The sequence below is a fragment of the Microtus oregoni genome, unplaced genomic scaffold, assembly GCF_018167655.1.
Source record: "Microtus oregoni isolate MIOR12 unplaced genomic scaffold, Mior012 000006F_ref0000085, whole genome shotgun sequence".
NCBI lineage: Eukaryota > Metazoa > Chordata > Mammalia > Rodentia > Cricetidae > Microtus > Microtus oregoni.
This window is the reverse complement of record NW_024543065.1, coordinates 844344-860076: the sequence shown is the minus strand read 5'-3', so window position 1 is coordinate 860076 and position 15733 is coordinate 844344. Positions and strand designations below refer to the sequence as shown.

Here is a 15733-nt window from a genome sequence, read left to right as displayed (position 1 = left end):
TCCTTTAAAAAAGTTTCCTCCCATTGTAGCCCAGAAATGCCTCACACTTTCTGTGTTGCTGAGGGTGATCCTGGGCTTCTGCCTGCCTGCCTCTCCTCCTTGATGCTGGCTGGGATTACAGGCGTGTATCATCACCTCTGTTTTAGATAAGGGTGATGATCAAACCCAGGGCTCATGCATACGGTGCAGGCACTCTACCATCTGATCTACATCACCAGCCCCAATTGTCCTCTAGTTTGTTTTGGTTCCCGCCCCAATACTGCAGACTGAGTCCAGGGCCTTGCACATGCTAGGAAAGTGCCCTGCCACTGAGCTACACACAGCCCAGGCCCCCTCAGCCTTCCTCTGGAGTTTTAACTTTGAGACATGCTTGCTAAGCTACCTGCGCTGACCCTGAACTCAGCCTGTAGTCCCAGTAGTTGTTGAACTTGTTATTCTCCTGCCTCGGATCTCCTGAGCCACCTGCTCTTAGACACAGTGCCCCCTAGCAGTCACCCAGGAACATCGTAGACTGTACAGTGGTTCCCATTGCCTCCTCCTATGTGGCAAAGGCTGTAGAATAGGCAATATGGCAAAGGTGATCACTACTGGTGATCCCATGTCACAGGCAAAACTCTTCATCAGTTAAAAACAATGTTATAACTGCAGAACGTGCAACTGACTTTGATGGACAGGATCACTTCAGAAGAGCAAATAAGGAACTGAGCTATTGGCTCTTCCTGGTCGGAAGAACGATGAAAGATCCTAGTTCTCAGGCTGCAGAGTCGACTCAGCAGGCGAGTACACCGGTTGATCCCACACAGTGCCTGGGTTTGATTCCCAGCACCTACATAGCAGCTCACAACAGCTGAAAGAACTCTAATCCCAGGGCATTGAATACTCTCTTCTGACCTCCACAGGCACCAGGCATACATGCGTTCCACATCCACACACACAGGGAAAACATTGATACACATAAAATAATAAAATAAATCCCCCAGAATATCCTAATTTATCAGGGTTTTCGTTTCATGTAACAGACACTGGAGGACAACTCATTGAGAATGCTTGTGTTGGTGTGTATCTTTACCTGGGCCAAACTATTCTTACACGTTGTACAAAGTCACCTAGAACCTACTGTTTTGGGTGGAAAGGCAGCCTTGAAGGCTTACAGAGAGCTCAGCTGCCTGGTTTTATGGCTACTCCTTTGAAGCCCATGTTCTCCAGTTCATGGAGAAGCATTGCCTGGGAATCCCAAGACCCATCAACAACTGCTGAGCTTCTGGACACTGGTTATTCTCTCACAGGTAGGAGCTGCAACCTCAAGAGGGGAGACGACTTGAGAGAATGAGATACAACCAAGCTTTGGAGAGAGAACAAAGCGTGCCATTGCCACTAGTGCACAGATTACAGGCAGTTCAGGAATACTGTGCAGTGCATAGATTACAGATAGTTCAGGAATACTGTGCAGTGCATAGATTACAGATAGTTCAGGAATACTGTGCAGTGCACAGATTACAGATAGTTCAGGAATACTGTGCAGTGCACAGATTACAGATAGTTCAGCAATACTGTGCAGTGCACAGATTACAGAAAGTTCAGGAATACTGTGCAGTGCATAGATTACAGATAGTTCAGGAATACTGTGCAGTGCACAGATTACAGATAGTTCAGGAATACTGTGCAGTGCACAGATTACAGATAGTTCACGAATACTGTGCAGTGCACAGATTACAGAAAGTTCAGGAATACTGTGCAGTGCATAGATTACAGATAGTTCACGAATACTGTGCAGTGCACAGATTACAGATAGTTCATTAATACTGTGAAGTGCACAGATTACAGATAGTTCAGGAATAGTGTGCAGTGTATAGATTACAGACAGTTCACGAATACTGTGCAGTGCACAGATTACAGATAGTTCATGAATACTGTGCAGTGCACAGATTACAGACAGTTCTGGAATACTGTGAAGTGCACAGATTACAGACAGTTCACAAATACTGTGCAGTGCTTCAACCTTCCAAGTGCTAGGATTACAGGTATCAATCAACATGCCCGGTCCTGCCTTTGTTCTGTTTTCTTTGTTGTTGTCCTTTGTTTGTTTTGTTTCCTGTGTGTGGGCACATGCATGCACATTCATGGGGGGTGGGTGTGCAAGAGATTGCAGGTGACCTTGGAGGTCAGAGCTGTGGGATCCCAGGCAGTCGTGGGACATCCAGTGGGAGTGGGAAGCAAATTCAGGTCCTCTGTAAGAGCAGTAAACTCCCTTAACCTCTGAGTCATTTCTCCAGACCCTGCCTTTGCTTTGAAACCCTTGCACTGGAACAAGGTCACTGGAGCTCTGTGCAGCAGAGGCAAAACACTACCGTTCTTATCCAAATGTTTCTACGGTCCAGAAGGGAGGGCATAAACGCTCTAGGACTGGATGCTGGTACGGGGGGAAAATGCCACTTAAGGAAAAGTAGGTCCATCCTTCCTCCTACAAGGTATTTAAATACCAACCCTGGAGGGAAATGAATACATGCAATCTCCATAGCCCTGGGAGCTAAAACAGGACCTCGAGGCATGCAATTAATATATATCACTGCTGCTAGGGTAAGCTCATTTTGACTCAAAGACTTGTAAGCAATTTCAGAGATAATGACTCTTGCATTTCTCGAGTGTAACCTTCAGCAGTAAATAAAAGTAAATTAAAACATCAGGCTAGGGTAACTATTATAAGTCCACAAGCTGACGAAGAAAAGAGAATTTCAGGACAGTAACATTACATCCCACAATGAGAACAGTGACCATTACAGTGTACCAGGGACCAAGTACATCCTGTATATAAATTCGTGCTCAAACAATCCTATGAGAGAGATTCTATTAAGGTCACCATCCCATGTGACCTTAGAACTAAGAAGGGGACCCAGAAAGACAGTGATGTGTCTAAAGATACTCAGAGGATGAATAAACGTCAGGATTCACACCAGAGCAGCCTGGCGCTGGAGTGTGCTAAGCTGTCCCTGCTGTCACTCCTGCTGGGCCCCACGGTAACACGCCGGGAGGAGCTGGTTCCAGGAGGTGGATGAGAGCGTTATCATAGCATAAGGAAAAATAGCATGAGCGCAGAGGGCAAGCGGACAGTGAGCTAACAACTCCACCAGCCTGATTTGTTTTCAAGTTGAACAAACAAAGCTTGTGAAACTGTTTGCTTTAGAGGGAGGGATTGCCAAACATAGATGAACATATTTTACACTTTTGTTGCATGTATTTGTTACACGCGTGCACATGCTCCATGTACCAGGGCACACATGTGTTGGTCAGAGCACAACTTTTGGGAGTTGAGTCTCTCCTACTTTGTGAGTCCCAGGGACCAAATTCAGGCCATTAGCCCCGGCAGCAGGTGCCCTCATGACCACTTTCTGCAGCGTTGGCACCCACCATTAAATAACCTCCGACTGCCACTTCTTAGGACAACATGCCACCAGCATTGTCGGACAACCTAGCTAGTGTTTCTCCAAAGGTACACTCTTAGAATGAGGTTTCCATCCGAGAAAGCCCAAGAGCTAAATAGAAGATCTAAATTAAAAGTCAAGGTCCCTGGAGAGGATGATGGAGGCCCTAAATTTCCACGTTGCTAAGTTTCCATGGAATCTCCTCCCCATCCCTCTTCCCCAAAGCAGGTCCTCTGCACAGGGACCACTTCCCCCAAGACCTCACCCAGAAGCTGGCCACGGAACGTGTGGAACTGACCGAACCACATGAGGTTAGTGCGGTAAATTGGAGCAGCGAGGAGGGACAAGAGAATGCAATGCTGATGAACCGTACCTAGCTCCTTCTGAATGATGTCAGGGATTCCTGAAATAGTCTTTCTCCTTTTGACTTTCTTCGGTCGCCTTACCAGAGTGTCTGTGTAAATTAGAGACCGCCGAAGGCTGGCCTGACGATCGAAATTCTCCCCTAACGTAGAATAGTGGAAGAAGCAGAGCAATGTTAATTGTCGAGCAAGCTGACACCATGCACGTCCTTCCAGAAGCTTGTAAAATGATAAGAAGGTATTAATAATGAGGTTAGCCAGTCACGTGATGATGGAGGCTGGAGGATGAGCAAAGGCGGGAAGCACAGTATCATCGGAAGGCTGTTTCCAGGGTCTGCGGTGTGTCCTCCAAAGGAGGGCCCCTCCGACTCACTCCCAAACGAACTCCAAATTTGCTAACGACACACTGCCAGGGTGATTGTTTGTCACTGGAGACCATGAATGATCTGGCCAGTGAGCGCTTCGTAAAGAGATCACAAGGATCACTCTACATCAGTGTGTAGGTGCCAGGGGCAACAAATACATTGTACTCATCTGGTCATCCCATAGAGACCAGTATCATGCTTGTGTGTTAAAGCAAGTGGAAGCCGGAGCTTATCAAATGTCGGTCAAGAAGGTTAACAATTTGGATGGGAGGTGATGTCATGGAAAGCAGACTGCCTTATCATGATAAAGCCCTTCCACCGTAGTGAGACCCAGCAACACTGCTGTTTCCAAAGCTCAACTCTCCCTTTATTGTTCACAATTTCTTAGGGTGCTAGGGGCTTGAACCCAGGGTCTGACACAGGCTGGGCAAGTGCTGCAACCCCAATTCTTATCTGCATCTTTGAAAGTTAATCCCATTTCAGATTGTGGCACCCCAGGACCCCGTCCATGGAGCAGTTTGCCCGAGTCCAAGCAGGTTAGCGCACTGTGAGAAACCAGAAAGTAACAAGGTCTCTGCCAGCATCAGTTACAGACTCATTTGAATGATTTGCCATTTTGGCTAAAGGAAGTTTTGGGGGGGGGGATTGGGCTTTTTACGCAGTTATTCTCTTAACAATGAGACGTCTGAAAATACACATATTCATAGAAATCCCATACTTCTAGCACCATCCTGTGCATGAGAGAAGTGTGAACTGGTCACTCTTGTTTGATATATTGTCGTGTCTTCAAAGTGGACCCACGGCAGACAATGAAACTTCTACTTCATAGGAATGAAGTGTGAGCCTGGCCTCATTAAAACGAGGTTGTTTTTAAACACACACCACCCACTGAGGAACAGACTAATAAATACGCGTAAGCTTGCAAATCTTTGCAACTTTGCTCTGCACAGAGAAAAGCAGGAGCAATTCAGAGCAGGGCCTGAAGCGTCAGTAGGTACCATTCGGGGATAAACAGACCACACAGACACAACAGCTTCACCAGCACTGCAAAGGGGAAGTCGTTCAGTGCTTTATTAGTTTCCTGAAACCAAAGAAAAGATGTTCCCTCCAGGGAGGCATCCAACGTGGACAAAACAGTCTCAGAAAGTCGCACCTCGTCCCCAGTTATCTGTGGGTGGGGTAGAAATAAAAAAACAACCATCACCCAATCACTAAGAAAACTGTGAAGCACTGAGGATGAAAATCAATCTACAACATTCTCATTGCTTCACACTGTGACCAAGAAAGGGCTCTGCCACAGGCTGGAGTCAAACACTTCCTTAAGTAGAGGCTGTGTCTTGTGGACCCTGGCATCCTCAACAGTACCGTGTCGTTAGGAGATAATTATCTGTTGAATTGAATTGTTCCCCATCACTGACATACAGCCTCAGCTCAGCATCGGAGCTAAACAGTTAACAAATACTTTCAGAGCGTGTGGACCTGTACACTAAATGTTTAGGTGAAAGACTTGATCCATGTGGCAGACGATGGCGCACATGGTCACATGTTCTTTTTATTTAAAACATTTCCCCCTCTTAACCTTTAGAACATACCAAGTCTCTGAAAGACTGTAACTAAAGGGATTAAATTCCCTTGCAGGCAGTGGTTCACTGCTCTGTATCTCTAACCCTGCTAGGCGTCATATACGTAGCGGCATTTGTTCTTCCAAAGCTGTACTGAAATACCAAGTGAGCGCATCAATATCACCAAATTTCACAAGCACGTGGCCATTTCCTACAAGCATTTTTATCGAAAGAAATCTGGAATCTTAGAAATAAATAAACTGTAGGAGGCTGAAGAACCCGTGCCAGCCCAACCACCTGGAGTGAAAGCTTTAAACTTACTGCTTCTTTGGACCAGACTAGAGAAATGCATCCTTCAGAAACACGTGTGTCTATGTGAACACACAGACGCAGACAACAGATCAATACGTATACAGCTGTTACGTTAATGCTGGCGCTCTGTGAAAATGCCAGCCACACGATTAAAAACAGATTAAAAACAGGTCTCACGCTGTCCAGTTCATTATCAGCATTCATTCACCTAGGGTGGGTGGCATTCGAAAGCCTCCTTTTTATATCTATCTATGTACTTCCTGTCTATTTAGCAGCCAGACAGGTAAGAACGCTCAGAGAAACACCTGGATGAGCCATCTGCGAGGAGGCATTTCACTGCAAACACTGCTTCTGGCCCAAACCCCTCCTTGCTCTAGTTTCCTGCTCCTCACTTCAAGGCAGAACCTTTCATTCTCATTCCTTGGAGGGCTGTCACGCTTCATGACACAATATGCATAGCTCATAGTATTATTTTGATGCTTTCAATCACATAGTCACATTTCTTCTGCTTTTCATCCATCAAATGACCCGTGTTCTTGTGGAAAATATAAGCATGCGGATGCCTAATGACGTCAGGAGTAAGCACCACACTGCTCTCCAGCATAGCTACTCAGAACAGTCATATTTTATCGACGTGAGCTAGGTGGAAGGGAGCCATGCTCACAGACATCAGCAATGCTGTTTATGAAGAAAATGAGTTAAAATGTCATGCTGTTTCTTTAAGGTGGAAGTTTGTAAAAATGTAAAATATGTACATGGAATTGGAACTAATTCATGTATTTATTAAATTTCCATGAAAATTCTACACTTACTTTCTAAATATACTGTTTTTTTTTTTTTTAAAAAAAAAAACCACACATCTTATCTAAATGTTATTATGCCTTGCAAGTTTACTGGTGCCATGGTAACAAGCCTTCCAACAGCAATAGCCTCAAAAGATAGGATGCAGCAGGCTTTCATCCTAATAGTCAATGAAAACTTCTTCCTCTCGGTCAGCCAGTTTTAAGGACATAGAGAGAAGGCTTTGTGTGGATTCTGTGTATATGACACTAATCACTTATTCCTACACCAACATAGTTGATGGCAATATGAGTTCATGTGTGTGGACATACACACACACACACTGAGGACTAAACTCGGGGCCGGGTCCAGCTACTACGAACTCTTTACTGCTCTAGGAAGTCTTACAGCCAGTGGTTACCCGCCCACTGGTGCATGGCCTCTTATACTATATAAGCCCATGTAGAGCCTATGTCGGTTTTCTCTCTGGTTGATGGATTCAGGTTCTGTTCTCCGTTCCAGCAGAGGATTCTGATTTGTGAGTTTACCCCTAAATTTAAAATAACCATCTATTTCTCAATTCTGAGCTAGTGAGGGATTTCTTTTACGCGTCCTTCCACACTTTACCATTTTGTGTTTTGTGCCCCTTCACTCACACTGCTCGCCAGTTCTCTTGGAAGACACCGGCGAAATAAAGACGGCAAATCCGGGCTCTTTGTGAACAGCTCTTCTAAGGTCATGCTCAGCTCGGAGCTCTCTGTGTTCTGTTACTTGTTGTCTTAATCATCTAAAGAGTCAATGATTCAACTCAACAATTAGTAGCCCCAGTATGGCCAATGTGCCAATTCTTCAAGTCATTCCCTTGGCAGAAATGAATCTTTATTTGAGGATTGAGACTCAGCTTTTAGAAACTGAGGCACACTCTCTTATCATTCTACTGAGATTTTTTTTAAAGATATGCTTTGGTTACAATTTAATTGATGCCTTTATCTCAAACATTCCTTCTTTTCCATTTGGGCAAACAAAAGGTAAGAAAATAATCAGTATAAACAGAATGAAACATTTCCTTCTCGTTTCTAGAAATATTTCTTATGATAGTACACAGTTTTTGCCGCTAAGGACCACAAAGACAGGATATTCCTACAGAACCAAAATCTTAGTTAAGAACAGTGCAGTTCAAAAGCCATCTCTCCACAAACAGTTGAACCATCGAGTTCTCCCTTATTTAACAAACAACATGTGTTTTTTTACATACACACATATACAGTTCTAGTGTTTTCTTCATCACATAAAGAGTAGGAGGCCACCCCACAGCTCTTCACTTGGGTGCATAAAGAAAATGCTGACAGCATACACCTAACAAAGCCAAAGGCACTCTCCCAAGGACACCCTGACTCTGTCCACCCTGCAAACATACCAGTTATGTTAATAGGAACCACATCAGCCTGGACTGTCTGGGCTTGTTGCCGCGTCTTCTCTTCTGGTGTTGGCAGCGGCAGGGACTTGGTCCAGTTTGTCTGAGTGTGAAGGTCGGAGAAGTCAGCTGAGGTTGGCGTCCGAGGTCGTCTGATGCTGATAAATCTTTCTTCTTCAGATGAAGAGACAGAACACTGCCGTGGGAGAGAGAAACAATGTATGTAATTAGCAGGAACAGCTACAAGTAGTTATTTAAAAAATGATACTAACTTAAAGCAAGTCCCAAAACGGTTCCCCTTCTAAGAGCACAGCAATAATCTCCGCGTGACCTTCCACACATGATTCGCTGTGTCCTTCGTCTGGAGAATGCCGGCATAGCAGAGGTTTTGCTGACTTACAGAATCTTTACAGCCTTCCAGTTTTGCTTAACTCCGCCATGGTTAAAAGCCTATGGATTTTGTCTAACATCAGAAGCCCGAAAAAAATGTCATCGCTAAGGCCACCACTTTCTATCTGTATTAAAACTCAGTTTTGCTCAAAGCAATTTCTAGCTTCAATCCTATTTCCTTTAGGCTCTGACCTCCAGGAATGCTTCACACACAAAACGATGGAGCCATTGTTCAGTCATTTGGTGCTTATGAAGCTATCTATATGGGCTTTAAAAAAATCAGGGTGAAATTGTTAAGTTCTAAGAGGCTGACTAACGCTGCGCTCTGGGCCTTATCGGAACTCAAGGACAACATTTTAGCTGCGTTCTCTCTGATACAGATTAGCATTCTCCCTGAAGAGGCCTTCTTCAGTGCCCTTCTGTGCAATACCTGAAGACATGTAAGCAAGAAAGCTGTGTTGGCAAGCATTTTAAACAAGACTTCACCAGAGCTCCCGGGCAGCCAGTTCTGTAATGAGGATGGCCCAAGAACTCAAAATAAATGCACCATGCTTAAAACAAAACAACAACAAAATTCCTGGCTTGTTGTGAGGAAATAGCCATTTAAGATATACAATAAATGTGAAAGGAATAATCAAGTTTATAGAATTTAAACTGAAACGCCACAAGATAAAAATTAGTTGTTGAAAAAGATAGGGTCATAAACCTGTGTAAGCAGCTCCCAGGTCATTTTAACCTCTCTTGGCTAAGGCCCTGGAGCAAAGGTAACTGTTATTTAGTATTGGTAAGGAATCTCTCTCTCTCTCTCTCTCTCTCTCTCTCTCTTTCTCTCTCTCTCTCTCTCTCCCCCCACCCCCCATGACTTGTTTGCATTCATAAAGATTTATCTAGCTTTAAATGGCGTGTCTGGATGCCTTGTAGGACGTAAGGAACACATGGAAGAAATAGAAATACAGAAAGACATCAGTCCGTCACCGTTGTGTGATATTTTGACTGTATTCTGACAATAAAGCTTGCTTTGAATCAGAAGGCGGAGTGAGCCACTAGCTGACCAAAACTAAACAGAGAGGTTTTAGAGGACTGAGGAAAGATGGAGAGACAGGAGCAGGAAGGCGGGGCTTAGAAAGGCAGCCTTTTGGATGGAGGAACAGAAGAGACAGGAGATCCCTGATTTCTTCTCCACCCCTTCTCTGATCATTCAGGTTCTTACCCCAATATCTGCCTCCCAAGTTTTTATTAATAAAGAATAATTAGGTCATCATGTCACCTCAGACACAAGGCCACTTCCATCACTTGATGTGGGATGTTCCTCTCTATGCTGTGAATATGTTTTATTACCATTGGCTAAAAAAGAAATTGCTTTGGCCTATAGCAGACCAGAATATAACTAGGTGGGAAATCCAAGCAGAGAGACAGGAAGAAAGAAGGCAGAGTCAGGGAGACAACAGCAGTCACTGAGGAAGCAAGATGTGAGGTAACAAGTCACAAGCCTCATGGCAAAACACAGAATAATAGAAATGGGTTAATTTAAGTTGTAAAAGCTAGTTAATATAAGCCTGAGCTAATAGGCCAAACAGTTTGTAATTAATATTAAGCCTCAGAGTGGTTATTTGCAAAATGGCAGACGGAAGAGAAACCTCCAGTTACAACCACCGTTTACTGCTATGAAAAAAGACTGCCTGAAAAATACCCATCCCTTCTACTGCTTGAGGGACACAAATCTGAAAAACGGTCTAGGGACAAGGCTGAATGGTACAAAGTCCCAGCCTCTCTGAAACGCCATCTTCTGCGCCGGGAGGGACTCTTAGGTCTTAATAAATGTGCATGTGTCGTGACTGCTAAATACGATGGCATGGCAGACACAGAGAGCCAGGGCTACACAGAGAACCCCAATCTCGAAAACGTGTGTGTGTGCAATTAAATATCTCAATATCTATGTTTGCCATTGCTAACTTGCAAAACACAAAAGACCATCTAGTTTCTTTGTAATCTAAAAAAATGTGGATTAATATTTGTAACTAGACAAATAGACTCTCTGTATAAGCTGAGCGTGTGTCACTGACAACAGACTACGGCACTAACCTGAGCACTAGTCTGATGATCAGATCACACACAGATCTTACAAAATTCCCAGCAAGATGTCTTAGTGGGTACTGGTACTTCCCACGGCCAAGTTCAATCCCAGGAACTCACATGAGAGGGGAAAACCGAGTCTTTCAAGTTGTCTCTTGACCTCCACATGGCATGTGCTTGCTCACACTCACACAATAATAAAATAAGTAGACCATCAAGTTGATCAAATGGATTTCTGAGGCATCAGAAGCTAAGCCCACTGGTGTAAACCCATCGGTTCCAGACTTTTTGTAGTTTCGACACTCTTGTTAACTCGGACTTTTAACACTTTTCTCTATCTGCAAGGTGCAGGCACACACATATGCATATTAAAACTGATTTCATGTGAGAACATCATGGCAGTTTGTAAAACAGTCACGTGTCTGAGGTGGAATCTCAACCGAGTGAGTTAGACGTTTACTCCAGCAGAACAGGCAGCATAAATTTGGAGGGTAGAAAGCAACTCCTGGCAAAAACGCTATGGAGGCCTGGGCTGGTGGACGACATATGAGTTCCTTTCCCAGGTGACATCACCAGGGACCAGCGACAAGCACCCCTCTTGTCTCCTCAGCACCCGGAGGAGGCTCCGCAGGCCTACTAACCTACTTTTCTGGATGATGTCAGAATGGACCGCTTTCACAGAGAGGCAGGACTTCCCTGCAGTTTTGGTTGCCATAGAAGAATCATCCCCAGGGCTGGCTATAGTGTGACAACTCACTCACAAAGCAAATCGATTTTACCAAGCTCCCAAAGCCCTCTCTTCTCTGGTGAGCAGATTTCCTAGGCAATGTGGCTGTTCCTCGGTACCACCATCCAACCCAGAAAAGGCCAGAGTGGATGACTTTCAGAAAGATTCAACTCCCAGAACCAATCTGTTTACAAACATTGCAGGAACCCCCCCCACTGAGTCTCAGTGACAGTCTTTCCTACAGGTTCTATTAAGAAAGATGTGGTCTGGATGGTTACCCACCCCATGTGTTACACCCCCCGTGTGTTAGAGGCCTCTTCCCAGCTTCATCCTACCTAACCATGTTGGGACTGTTAGGAGGCGGGGCCGAGTGAGAGGATTTTGGTTCATGGTGAAAATGCCCTCCTAGAGGAGACTGGAATTCTGGCTCCTCCTTCTGCTGATGTATTTGTCCTCTGGCTACACGGAGATGGTTTTGCTTGGTTCTTCATTTCTGTCATGAAATGCTGACTCTCCACAGGCCCCACAAACAAGAAGACCAAGCATTCGTGGGCAGAAACCTCCAGTCTACAAGACACTAACAACCTCTTTCTTCTTACAAAAAGTTACTTAGTACTTGTTATAGCGACTGGAGGATGACAAACAACATCTCCTAACACCCTGGCTCCTAAACCAGCCCAGTAACTGTCTCCTCTTCCTGTTTCTGCTCATCACCCACCCTCACCCCTCCCTTTCCTGCAGTATAGTCTCTTTTCACACTGTGGGTCATGCCAAGGTGTTCCTCTCTCCAAACCCTCCGGAATCCTTAACTAGGAATGCCAGACCAACCAAAGATAGATACATAGATAGAGAGAAGCCCCAAAAGTGGCATACGGAAGTAAAGAAATTGGGGGAGGGGGCAGGTTGGCCATGCCACCCTTTTAATAAGTAACACGGTACAATAAAAAGGATTTGAGTCTGAGAAGCCCTGGACCCATGCTTTCCCTGACACCTTCTAGTTGTGCAATTATGTGAAAGTGTTCCCTGTTTCTGAGTCTCAAATTCCAAACCGTTAAAACAACAATCACAAGCATCAAAACACCCATTTTGTAGGATTCTTAAGGAAAACGGTAGACAATGAGGGGACAAATTCTGGAGAAGTTTTAAGCTGTGCTGCTAGGATTACAAAGTTAGAAACTGCAGGACTGCTGGTAGGAGCTGTACCTACGGATGGGGATGAGCTGTGAAGTCAGGATAATCATATTTTTTTTTAGTAGCTGCCAAAAGAACTCAAATCCATTGCTTCAGGCAGAAAACTCCATGTGGGCAGAATAAGAGACAAGATGATTGGGAGGGTGGCCAAATTTTCATAAAGCAGACATTGTCTATTGTGCCATGTTCTTTGATGTCTGGCTTGGACAGTTTAATAAAAGTAATCATCATTACGTGAGCACACAGTATGTCATTCCGGGCACTACACACAGGGCTTTCCGGACATCCGTCCGCTCACCCTTATAACACTCTTTGGGGTTGGGGGATAGAGCACAGTGAGATACCATCTACATCAAAACTCCAATGCCTTTGAGAGCAGAGCCGAGCTATTAATAATTACACAGGCAAGCAGCTGCAAACCAGGGCTGTCCCCCGCGAGCCACATGTGGCTTCATCTCTTTACAGTGAAAGAAACCAAAGCACACTTAAGGAAGCAAAGGAACCGGCTTGAACAGGTGGGGAAGCTGTCTCGAACCTGTGCTCTCTGCATCAGGTTCAAATGAGCCTCCGGTTACAGCAAGGAGTGAGGCCCCTGCCGCTGTCTTCAAAGTCTTTCTTTGCTTTAAGTATTTCCTTTAACGAAACCTAAAACACCTCCAGGGTGCCGGTTCAAAAAAAATAACAGGAACTAGAAAAGACAATTTCAGTTTCTGTTACTACCACCAAGGCCAACAATTGATTGCCAAAATTCCAATCCAACTCATCACTCTGGGGATGAATTTTATGCAAGAGATTGAGTAACTGGCACCTGGTGCCCTTTCCCTTAGACAATGGAGCCTCTGTGCGCGTTCCCAGAATCCACGAACACACCGTCCAATGCAGCCCCCCACAATGGCACCTGGAGAGCCCGCCTATCTACCTGCGGGAAGCATTTTGGCACCTGCAACAGATCGCTCTGCAAACGTCACATGGACTGAATGCTGAAGGGAAGAGTCAACGCAAGAACAAAGAGCGGGGACTTCTGCGATTCCACAGCTGAGACACAGGGCATTTTCTGGAATGTCTGAAATACCCGCTTCTGAGGGCACTTTTCGCTCCCGCGTGTTTGTCCGCTGTTTAGATACGGGCAGCACAGACACTTGGAAATCATTTCAACTTTCTTCTTGCCATGCCGCATTACTGCTTTTAGTATCAAAGACATGTGGCTCTCATTAGCAAATTACCTTTCTTCACCCCTTAAACAGACTGTCGAGCCTTACACACGGCAAGAGTTCTTGCATGGGGAATAATTAGGACAATTATTCTAGGACAATTAGCCCCAGTAAATAAGCAGAATACCCACCCCTCGGGGTCTCTTTTCTAAGGGTCTGGCCATCACCCTCTGCTCTATCAACAACTTACATTTTAGGTCAGAGCCCCTACACCAAGCACTTCGGGAAATGCAATCCTTGCTGGATACAAATCAGATGCTTTGCTTTAGCTCCTGTGCAGGCTAAGCATGTGTTAGCTCCTGTACTTCCTGGGTTCTTCAGCCTTTCCTCACCAGGCTGCCCCCAACCTCCCTAGGAAACACAACAGGGTTTTCCCGGGAGAATTTGCCCTTGAGGGTGGCTTCTTCTGCACTTTCTAAAGTTGTCAGCACCCTTTGAGAATGAAGTGTTTTGTTTTGTTTTTTAAAACATTGTCCGAACTGAATTGCAGCCTTGGCATTAAATGAGTACAGAGACAGGACATCGAGCTCCATCTTTGTTCACAGGACTTAACAAGAGAGAACAGAGATAGGTCATAGAGCTCCATCTTTGTTCACAGGACTCAATCTGATGTGAAGCATCAGCTGGATGACCTACGACACCCAGTGAAGACCTAGTTCGTTTCTAACTATATTCTGGTTTTGGTATCAAGTATTGCTGGCCCCTACATGTAGGGCCCACACTGCCAGATTCCAGACTGCTTACCAATCTTCACAGGTAGCTTCCCTTCCTGTTGCTCTTCTGTTTTCCAGTCGCCCCTGCTACCAAGGCCTGGGCCCAGCTTCCCCATGGTCCTCTTCCAATAGCCCCAAGACAGAACAGAGCAAATCTACTTCTCTATAGAGTTAACTTAGCAAATCAACTCTGGAAGAAATGACAGCATTTGTGCACTGGGATCTCTGCTCTGAGAACATCTCCTCACCTCCTATTTCTGCGCTTTCATGCTATTCTACAGCTTACTTGTGCAGATGGCATACACTCCCGACTAAAGTTACCTTTGGCTCCTCTTACCCTGACTATAGATATGGAGGCTACGGATTTCTGCATGTTAACTTGATAGCTTCCTAAATCATCGCACTGCATTATTTATACGAGCTTAGAATGTGCAGTTTTTCTAAATTTAACAAGTACACACACTTAAACTGTGCCAAGAGTAGTAATATAACCTCAAACGTTCCAAATTGTGTGCTTGTTTCTGATATGGGATAGGACGTTTGTTTGTTTGTTTTTGTTTAGCAGTGCAAGGGGTTGGACTCAGGATCTCGCAGCGTGCCTAGAAGCACTCAGCCACGCAGAGACAATGCCTGATAGAGTACCGCTTTTCTAATTGTGCTGTACAGTTCGTCCCTGTCAGGGGTAAGGAGTGACCATGGCAGTGAGCATCCTTCTCTTAGGTTGCATTCTGATGGGACCTGCAGAAACACCACAGCATGCACGGCGAGGCCAGTGGAAAACATCTAGGATTGGGTTCTCTCCCTCCTTTTATCTTGGGTTTGGGGGATAGAATTCAGGTCATCAGGTTGGCACGGGAGGCATTTTACCCTCCTTCAACCATCTCCCTGACCCTCACTCCATTTTGGGGTTTTATTGGGAATGGTTGTTAAATTGCATTAAATATCCTGTCTATATCTACTATTTTGAATTACATGATTTTTATTCCAAGATTTATTAATAATTTCAGTATTAATAGTCAATTGCCATACTTTATCTAAGTCCATACATCGTCATTAACATAAACTGCAGTTAACGGTGGAGTACTTGTCTTTTAATGAGCTCCTGGTCGTGTTTCCTGGTGATTTATGATTGATAAAGTTGACCTTCATCAGACAGACTGGCCAGTCAATCTGCTTCCTATAGTCTCTGGCAAGAGTTGGCTTTGTGTTAAACT

At 44.8% G+C, this 15733-nt stretch overlaps 1 protein-coding gene across 4 annotated transcripts in view; it reads right to left on the bottom strand.

Annotated features, from left to right (window-relative positions):
* Nucleotides 1–15733, bottom strand: part of Nhsl1 (NHS like 1) — a 132339-nt gene that overhangs the window by 17411 nt on the left and 99195 nt on the right. For 3 of the 4 annotated variants that reach the window (XM_041653422.1, XM_041653425.1, XM_041653424.1), the window contains exons 4-5: nucleotides 8218–8410; nucleotides 3793–3924 (exon numbers count right to left, since the gene is read on the bottom strand). In XM_041653422.1, the coding sequence (XP_041509356.1) occupies nucleotides 3793–3924; nucleotides 8218–8410 (325 nt within the window). The remainder of the gene's footprint in view (nucleotides 1–3792; nucleotides 3925–8217; nucleotides 8411–15733) is intronic. The other variant, XM_041653423.1, reaches the window with a different exon arrangement.